The sequence below is a fragment of the Cyprinodon variegatus genome, unplaced genomic scaffold (genome assembly GCF_000732505.1).
Source record: "Cyprinodon variegatus isolate N-32 unplaced genomic scaffold, C_variegatus-1.0 Scaffold929, whole genome shotgun sequence".
In the NCBI taxonomy this organism is placed as follows: domain Eukaryota; kingdom Metazoa; phylum Chordata; class Actinopteri; order Cyprinodontiformes; family Cyprinodontidae; genus Cyprinodon; species Cyprinodon variegatus.
Genome location: NW_015151382.1, coordinates 108,271 through 117,878, shown reverse-complemented (window position 1 = coordinate 117,878; position 9,608 = coordinate 108,271). Strand labels below are relative to the sequence as shown.

The window sequence follows — 9,608 nt, the reverse complement described above, 5'->3', positions numbered from 1 at the left end:
GGATTTTTTTTAAATAGAAATTTTCTAACTTTTGGGACAATATGGTCTGATAGAGTACATTTATATACATGTTTAAGCCATAATGATTTAAAATTGAAATATGACTTCCCTACGACTTTAATAAATGTGTTGTAATCATGTCAGCTAGTATTAAACATGTTGCTTGCCATGAAGAAACTAAAAGAGAAGTGCCATAACTGCTTGCATTAATGACGCCGTCAGCAGAAAGAGCTGATCAGTCAAGTCAATAAAAAAGTTATTAGTAAGTAGATTATCCCATACTGGTAAAAATGGTGATGTATAGCTTTTTTTTCTTCTTTTGCAGTATTGTGTGCTACAGATGACCAAGGTGGGTAAATGCATAATTACACACACTGAGGGATCATTTTAACGAAGGAACAAGAGAAATAGGGGTTTTTCAATGTTTTTAAGACCCTAAAAACTCGCCTTACTGCATGTAAAAATGTTCATTGATTATACTGTATGGTAATATATAAGTGATACACCTGAAAACCTAAAAATGTACGATTAAAAAAAGCCCTGTCTTTATGAAAGGACTCCTTCAATGTTGGGTTTTCTATGGTTTGTCTTTCCTCCTACCAGTTTATACTAAACACTACAAATAAACTCTACTTTTAAAGTAGCCGATGTGATATGCTTCTTGAATCTGGTAATTGCACCTGTCTATATCTTTCAGGAAACAGATGGATATATCTGTATTGTCCCAAGGGTTCTTGATAGAGTTGATGCGCCTGTCTTTTAGTGGGCATAATTACGAACAGCGGCTCATCCTTACAAAACTCTTAAAGAATGTCAAAAAAAGCCACACCACGAACATTTTTTTAAGACATGATGTGCAGATGTAACTTATTTGTAACTTGACAGGTAGTGAAGAAAAGGTGTTGATGCAGAGATGAAAGTCTGAGGAGGAGGAAGGTAAAAGATGAAGTAATGTGCCTCAAAAAGACACTCCGGTAGAGGGACGGCTCATTTTCATGGAAACCATCTGCCAAGCTTAATTTGACTCACACAGAACCTGCAGTACCCATGATTCTCCATTCTGTCTTTCTTACTTTCTCTTGCCTTCAAACTGATTTCTGCCCATTTTTCCTTCCTTGCATTCTCCTTTCCTTTTAAACCTCCCTCTCCTTTCCATCACTTTACCTTTCAACCCCACTGCGCTTTTTTCTCTTTTTTTTTCTCACTCAGAAATACCCTACTCATTAATGCGGGGCAGCTGCAGGGAGCAGTGTTACCTCATTTTTCCATGGCAACCGTCTCTCTGTTTCAGCATATCCCGTTTCAGTTTTGGTAGCAACGTGTTGCTTTGCCAAAGCTAAACACATTCATGTGTTAAAAAGAAGAAATTATTTCAAAATTCCTGAAATAGAATCACCATTCTGTTCAGTTACAATTATTATCAGCAGCCAGGGGGAACACGTGCATCCACTGGGAGAACAGATGAAGAAGGAAAAAAATGGGTAAGGGTGAGCTGCATCAGGTAGAAAGGAAGCATAGGTCCAAAAGGAAGCACATATTTAAAGACACTAATGGAGACACAATAACCAAATGATAAAATATTAATAAATAAGAATGGATGAAGACAGCTAATCTATGAAGACAACCTGAAACCTGTTTATTTATAAATATACAGCAGGTTGGTGCTCTGATGTCATAGTGTTACAGAAAAGTTTATTACACACTAGTTTTTTATTAACTCTACACTGCAATAAAAATATATATATAAATGAGTAATTCTTTCTTCAAATAATTGCATTTTTCTTGAATTGAGGAGGTATGTGAGACACCTTGCCAATGGAACAAGACAATTTACAAATAAAAAACTGTTGCATTGTCTTATTTTAAGTATTTGTTATCTAATTATCTTATTTTAAGAGTTAAAATATTAATTCCATTGGCAGATCATCTTTTTACCAACTCAAATTAGAGGTTATTGCACCTAATTATAGAACTTTTTAAATTATTTCTAGATTGCTTTTGAAGTGTAAACCCCTATAATTTCTAAGTTCTCCTTTTTTTTGTACTGATCGCTGTTTACTAAGCCTGTGCCTCACTGCAACATACAAGTGGTGTTACTGAATAAATTACAGCAATGGACCAATAAATGTGACTTATGCGACACAGCCTCAACCAAAAAAACTTTGCTGAAGGACAGTCCAAAAACTTCTTTGGTATAAACAAATAAGAGTGAGTCTATCTTGGTGGTTTTAAGTGTGACCGGCTGTCTGTAACGGTGGGAGTGATAAAGGCCTACCACACTGCAGGGTGCAGCAGAATTAAATGATTAGAAAAAAGGGAATATTCGTCTCCATACATAAGTCTAGGAGGGAAGAATTAACATCAGGAACAATCCAGCAAACGAAAATAACTTACATGCCAAGAGACAGGACAAAAAATGTAACAATTAAACAGCGTCTTACAGCTAAACTAACAGTTTGGGTTGGTGTAGAGATACTTAGATTTCAGTTGTAAGTAAAATACTCAAATTGAATATTAATTTGACTCTTAATTTACTGGTCGATCTATGTTCCTACTCTAATCTATGGTCATGAGCTTTGGGTCATGACCAAAAGAACGAGATCCCCGATACAAGCGGCTGAAATGAGTTTTCTCTGCAGTGTGTCTCATCTGGGGAGGACTGAGAGTAGAGCCACTGCTCCTCAACATCGAGAGGCGCCAGTTGAGGTGGCATCTGATTAGGATGCCTCCTGGACGTCTCCCTGGTGAGGTGTTCCAGGCACGTCCCCCTGGGAGGCGGCCCAGGGGGAGACCCGGAACACGCTGAAGGGACTATGTTTCTCGGCTGGCCTGGGAGCGCCTTGGGATTCCCCCGGAGGATGGATGGATGGATGGATGGATGGATGGACGGACGGACGGACGGACGGACGGACGGACAGACGGACGGATGGATGTTTTAATTATAATTCTAAACTCCTTATGTTTGGGATTCATCATAATTATCAGAATCACTGCAAAATTGCTTCCGTTAAAAAAACAGATAAAATAGAATAAAATAATAAACTAAGAATATTTTTATTTGTTCAATACAAGAAAACTGACTCAGAGACTCAGATACAACTTTTAAGAATCAACTCTGTCAATATAATTTAATATTTAGAACAGGAATAATATTTAGCTAAATATCTACAGTTTTAGACAAAATAACAGTAAATCTTGACTAAATTATTACTGCAATTTCTGATAAAAATGTTAGGATCTGGATCACTGCTATCCAAATCGGAGTGTGGTACTACCAAGTCTGAGGAAGAATCGACAGGGAGCTGACTGGCTACGTCCATCAAATAAACGTATTGCTGTTGCAGAGATGAAAATGATAAGAAAATAAGAGCTGAAGTACCAAAAAAAAAAAAAAAAAGCCTTTTCTCTTTCCTTCCTAGGCCCTGGGCGTGAAGGCGTTCAGTAATATAGCTGGATAATGTAAATTGGGCAGCGCAGTTTTTTGGGAGTCAATGCTGGTTTCTGCTAAGAAACCAGGTCGTCCATGTGTTTGTCGCAGTTAACGCAGATATGCCCCCGCCCCTTCCACAGACACTCTGCTGCACCTCTCCAAAATTGTAGGTGATCACAGACAGTGTCGCAGACAGGAGGCCTCTGATTGGCCAAATCTACATCTGCTCTACACTGTGCGTATTTCCTGTTTGGTACCTTACTGGCTTGTTTGTATGACCGCCATTGTGGAAAACGACTCGTGAAGATGGACCAGCTAGAAGAGCGAGATGCTCGAGAACGCTGGGAGCCTTTTTCCACCTGGATCCCCACTCTTTTTCGCCCTTATGTCCCTCCGTTGTCAAACAAACTTGTCCCCCCTTCCTCACTGTCTCGGCCATATCTAGACCCACAGCTAGTTCCTGATTGTTTGTGGAATAACATAGCGCAGACCACGCTTCAAAAATGGGCATCAATCAAAAATATCTTTGTCATACCTACGACAAGCTCATTGCGACACACTGCTGCGGGAGAATAACCAGCCCTTTAATTGGTCAATTGGGATAAAGGACATTCTCATCAAAACACTGATTACCAATAAAAAAAAAAAAAAAAGTGTACATTTATACAACCACAAAGCCAACAATATTAAACAACCTTTTACCATGAGGAAAAACAACTTAAAGAGACAAAAAAGCTGGAAACATTATTGAATCCTGAGAATGTGAGACTGGGACAACAGATTGGAAGATCAAAGTAAAAATACAAACTCTAACATGGATTATATCCATCAAACAGCAAAGGTTCTATCTTATTTATGTCTTCAAATGAATGAAATAATACTTCTTTTAGCTCAGATGAGGGTCTGATGACTTTTACAAGTACAGTAGGGCAAGAAAGGAGGATCCGACCCAGCTCTCAGCAGCCAAAAGACAAATACAAAGAATGTCACTTTGAATTGGTGCGTCACATCTATAGTTATCAGATTGGTTCTGACCTGTTAATGCTGATGCTGTTAGCATCAGCATTAACAGATCAATCTGTCAATCTGCCTCGCCAGGCTAGTGTTTTACACTATATGCTGCTTTCTTAGCCTCTTTTTCTTTTTACTTTTAGCTGTTTAATACTGGAAAAGAAGGAAGGGATTGTTGCAGAGTCAACGACACATTGCAAGCAAACGTTTATTATCTCCACATCCTTATCTAAGGGTAGTGAATCCTGCAAAGCCAAAGACTGGATGCAGTCAGTCAAAATTTGTCTCTGTAAAGTGCCATGAGATGACATGTTGTGCTAAAGAAATAGACTGAGCTGAACTGATTTTTTTACTTTATTGGATGATTTAACAACGTAAGCAGGTTTTCAACAAATCAATAATCTACACAATTACCATCAGATTTCACTATTCTGTTCAAATAGATCAAAGGTTAGAAAGCCTGACACTAACAAATGGCTTTGTAGCATTGAGTGGACTAGACTCAGCTTCCCTGTGGTGTTTTTCTTCCGTCGCTTCTGCGGTACAGTAGTAGTGTGAGCTATTTGGTATTCTGTTTACACCACACTAAAATTAAAGGATCTGTTTAGGTTTGGGACTATCCCAGAGCAGGGGTACCAGCAGTCGGGTTATTCAGTTTGAATTGCTTCCACTTCCATGTCAACAAGACAGAGTGTTTTCTAATTACTGCTGCAGTTGGTGGTGTAGTGGTGTAGGGGACAAAGGAAAATGGAGGTAATGATGGATTCTGCAAACAATTAGAAGGTTGAGTTACTTTTGCGAAACTACTGTTAACACCTCAATGGACTGATGCAGAACCTTGACTTTACTGTATAATTTCAGTTCAAATGTGTGTTTCTCAGTCCCCAGTTTGACTGGCATCATGTTTTTGAAAAAGAATGAAGATGTTTCAGGAAAAAGAAAAAAAAGAAGAAACTGTGCTTCACTGGTTATCAAACATGTTTGATTTGATTTGAAATATTTTCCTCTAGACTTAAATTCTAGTGAGTTTTATTCTTTATATTTGCGAAAAAATTTTAGTCGATACGCCGGATGTTATTTTTAAAAGCTGGAACGAAAGGCAGGAAGCGTGTAAAATTTCAAAGCAACAAAATTATATAAAAAGACGGGCAGATGGACGGACAGACAGACGTTGTACCTTGTATATTGAATCAGCTTGAACAAGCATAAACCCATAAACAATGGGTTAGAAAATGTTGGTTTGTGATACGTTCACACCTAACGCGGTTTCAGCAGCATAACCTGCTGCTTCATTTTTTTATGCTTGTCTACATAAGGTCAGACGTGCCTCAAGAACATCCTCTAGTAAAGTGTGTCTAGATGCATCTGAAGCTTCTGCTGCTCCTGCGTTCAATGGCAGAGAGCGGCTTTGCTATTTTTGCTGTGATCGGTGGGTAAAAAGTTGTTTTGATATATTTTAAAGCGAGAAAATATTAATTTGCTTAAATATTATTTTGCTGATGGAGGCGCTCCAACCCCCACATACCGGTGGGGTGCTGTCACTGGGAATCCCCAGCAGCAGCTGCCTCAGTCCCGGTTGCCTCTTGGGCGTTTCCCCTACTGTTCATGGCGGCTGGAAGTAGATGTTAGCGTTTTTTTAGGTATATGCTAAAAACTTCAGGCACCAGATTAATAAATACGAACATATTCTTCTGGTAGATTTTGACATTTTAAGTTAATTTAGGTGTTAATAAACAGTTTCAGAGGAGTGGTCATACCACTCTGCATAAGCAGCATTCCCTGACACTCCCTGTCAGCTTCAAGTCAGCTTCTCTGATCCAACTCTGGCATCTGCTGCTTGTGAAGCGTGTCCAGCGCGTCAGAGGCTCAGAAGCTCATGAGACGCTACTCGGCTGCTGTGATGCATCAAGATGCGCAGCTCCTGCTGCTCGAGACACACTGCAGGACCTTTTGTTGCGCCTTTGTATGAAAACTAGCTGCTTTTGCTGCTTAAATGTATGTGTGTGCATGTGCGGTGTGAAAATAGCATTACATACATTATGCCTTTATGTAATGCCACATTATGTAGTGATTCCAATGAATACTTATATACTTATAAACAAATTGGGTAAAGAATAGATGTATAACCAGGAGTGGGTAAAACTGGACTCTAAGAAATGTAATTCATCATTGGTGTGATAGGACAAAAATAAAGGATTGAAGATTAGTTTTTTTTTTTTTTTGGTTGGAAACCCTAAAATAACTACAAAGAAGCCAATACCAATGTGTATATAAAAACAAATGATCTAGAAGATTACCTGAACAGTAAGTCGCTTGACAGCATCCCAGGCATGACTGAAAAGTTCCTTCATTTGTTCATCGGACGTCGTCCAAGACCCGTCGATTGCAGTGTCCGGTATGACCTTCATTGGTATGGACATGGGGCGTGATTCTGTAAAAAAAAAAATAAAAATACTTTCTGAAATTTACATTCAAGCTTTGATTCAACAGTCTTTTAAATTCTACTTCCAGTTTTGGGAACCTCATACATCCAGTAGTGATGTCAGATTTGTTGAAACATTTAGCCCAAGGCACCAGTGACCTCTTTACCACAGAAGTAATGTAGCACCCTGTAAAGTCTTAAACAAAAATCAATATTTTATTTATTAACATGAGGAAATGTACTGTCCTCCATTTATTCTTGACTTAACTCTTTTTAAGACTCCCTGTTATTTTCATTTGCTGTACAGTATCATGTTATATGATGTTTAACTGACACTTCATCGAGATGATGTAATGCTGGCACTTGGGTTTCTTGTCTCCGAAAGTGGGAGAGGGAACTGTGAGAACGGACATAAAGGGCACGCATGTACACACACATAGAGAGAGACGCACGCATTTATAGTTGGAGACATGATTTGTCCTCGCGTGTGCCAGCTGTGGTCTAGACTCAGGCTGATTGTCTGTGCTAACACTCATGGCAACAGAAGTCAAATGTCAACAAACTTACATGTCATCTTTCAATTATCCACATTAACCTTGTGACCAAACCACAGCTTCATTATTTAATAACTGCTCTTGTTACAGAAGAAAACAGAGTGAGAAAGAAAAGAAATAAAGCTTAAGAGATGAACCAACGGAAGTATTAAAGAAGACTATCAAGCTCTACCAGGATGAGCTGTGGTCTGTCATGTTAGAACCATTAGGAGTTTAAAAAAGGGGAAGTATCTCCTAAGACACAGTAAACCATATCCCATGATTGAAAGCCCTGTCCTGCTCTGGAGCCTTATTCCATAGTTGTCATAAATAGGACTGAGGTCACAGGACTATTCTGTATTTTCTGACACAGTTTTACCAAATGACAAAAAAAATACAAAAGCAATAACAAAATGTTACTAGGGAAATAGGAAAATCAGATGGTTAGTTCACATAGTGCATGACTGTTATGGTAACATACCACTGGCCAATTTTCTAGCCAAAAGTCCTATAGTTAGGATATACCTTGGAATTTTCCTTATTTTTAGGTAAAAAGATCATAGTTAATTCGTGTTCCTTTTTCGCCCATTGCTTTTAAAGGATAATTAATGGATAATTAGTTTATTTAAAATAGTGCAATGATGTAAAGGAAGAAAAATCACCATACTGCCCCAGTCCAGTGGGGGGCAGTAAGAAAAAAACAAAGAATAAACAAAAGCCTGACAGAATTTCCTGCCATTTGTTTACTAAATAGATATAGGAGCAAAGCTGTTATTTGTCCTGTTCCGTTGGCCCAAATTTTTTATCACAAAAACTAGCCTTATATGTAAATCTTGTATAAAGTAGAAAACACCAACAAAACACAGGTCTTGAAAGGCAGTTTAGTTGAATTCAAAAGACTTTAAAAAAGGGTCCACTAATCTTTATTGCAAACACATGAGTTCGACCTTCAACAATCCTGTGATAATCTAAAAATCGTGTCTTCAGACCGGTGTTTGTAACATTTAGTTCCCCTGAAATAATCTTCCCCCTTATAGCCTGTGTTTAGCATTATAGTTATGGTGACTCAAGTGGGTCCTGATTTCTTTAAATTTAGGTGTAAGATATAACTTCTTTGGCCTTAGGTATAAGTCATGACTTCTTTAGGTTTAGTTGTCACAAATTCTTTAGTTTTAGCTATAAGTCATGACTTCTTTGGGTTTAGGTATGTCGTGACCTTGTTAGGTTTAGTTATAAGTCATGACTTCTTTGGGTTTAGTAATGAATCATGATTTCTTTGTGTTTAGTTGCAAGTCGCAACTTCTTTGGGTTTAGGTATAAGTCATGACTTCTTATGGTTTAGTTATAAGTCATGACATTGGATGTACTTATAAACAATGACTTCTTTTGGTTTAGGTATAAGTCATGACTTCTTAAGGTTCAGGTATAAGTCATGACTTCTTTAGGTTTAGTTATAAGTCACATAATTGAATGTACTTATAAATCATGACTTCTTTAGGTTTAGTTATAAGTCACATCATTGAATGTACTTATAAATCATGACTTCTTTGGGTTTAGGTATAAGTCATGACCTTGTTAGGTTTAGTTATAAGTCATGACTTCTTTGGGTTAAGTAGTGAATCATGATTTCTTTGGGTTTAGTTATAAGTCACAACTTCTTTTGGTTTAGGTATAAGTCACAACTTCTTTAGGTTTAGTTATAAGTCATGGCTTCTTAAGGTTCAGTTATAAGTCATGACTTTTTTAGGTTTAGTTATAAGTCATGACTTCTTTGGGTTAAGTAGTGAATCATGATTTCTTTGGGTTTAGTTATAAGTCACAACTTCTTTTGGTGTAGTTATAAGTCACGATTTCTTTGGGTTTAGGTATAAGTCATGACCTCGTTAGGCTTAGTTATAAGTCATGACTTCTTTGAGTTTAGTAATGAATCATGATTTCTTTGGGTTTAGGTATAAGTCATGAACTCGTTAGGCTTAGTTTTAACTCATGACTTCTTTGAGTTTAGTAATGAATCATGATTTCTTTGGGTTTAGTTATAAGTCACAACTTATTTTGGTTTTAGCATAAGTCACGATTTCTTTGGGTTTAGGTATAAGTCATGACTTCTTTGGGTTTAGGTATAAGTCACAACTTCTTTTGGTTTAGGTATAAGTCAAAACTTCTTTAGGTTTAGTTATAAGTCACAACTTCTTTTGGTTTAGGTATAAGTCAA

General features: G+C 37.6%; 1 protein-coding gene across 1 annotated transcript in view; it reads right to left on the bottom strand.

Annotated features, from left to right (window-relative positions):
• LOC107100003 (vacuolar protein sorting-associated protein 13B-like) overlaps positions 1 to 9,608 on the bottom strand; it is a gene marked incomplete at both ends in the record, with an annotated part of 299,591 nt that overhangs the window by 200,004 nt on the left and 89,979 nt on the right. Inside the window, one exon of the mRNA XM_015398349.1 lies at positions 6,739 to 6,872. Within this exon, the coding sequence (XP_015253835.1) occupies positions 6,739 to 6,872 (134 nt within the window). The remainder of the gene's footprint in view (positions 1 to 6,738; positions 6,873 to 9,608) is intronic.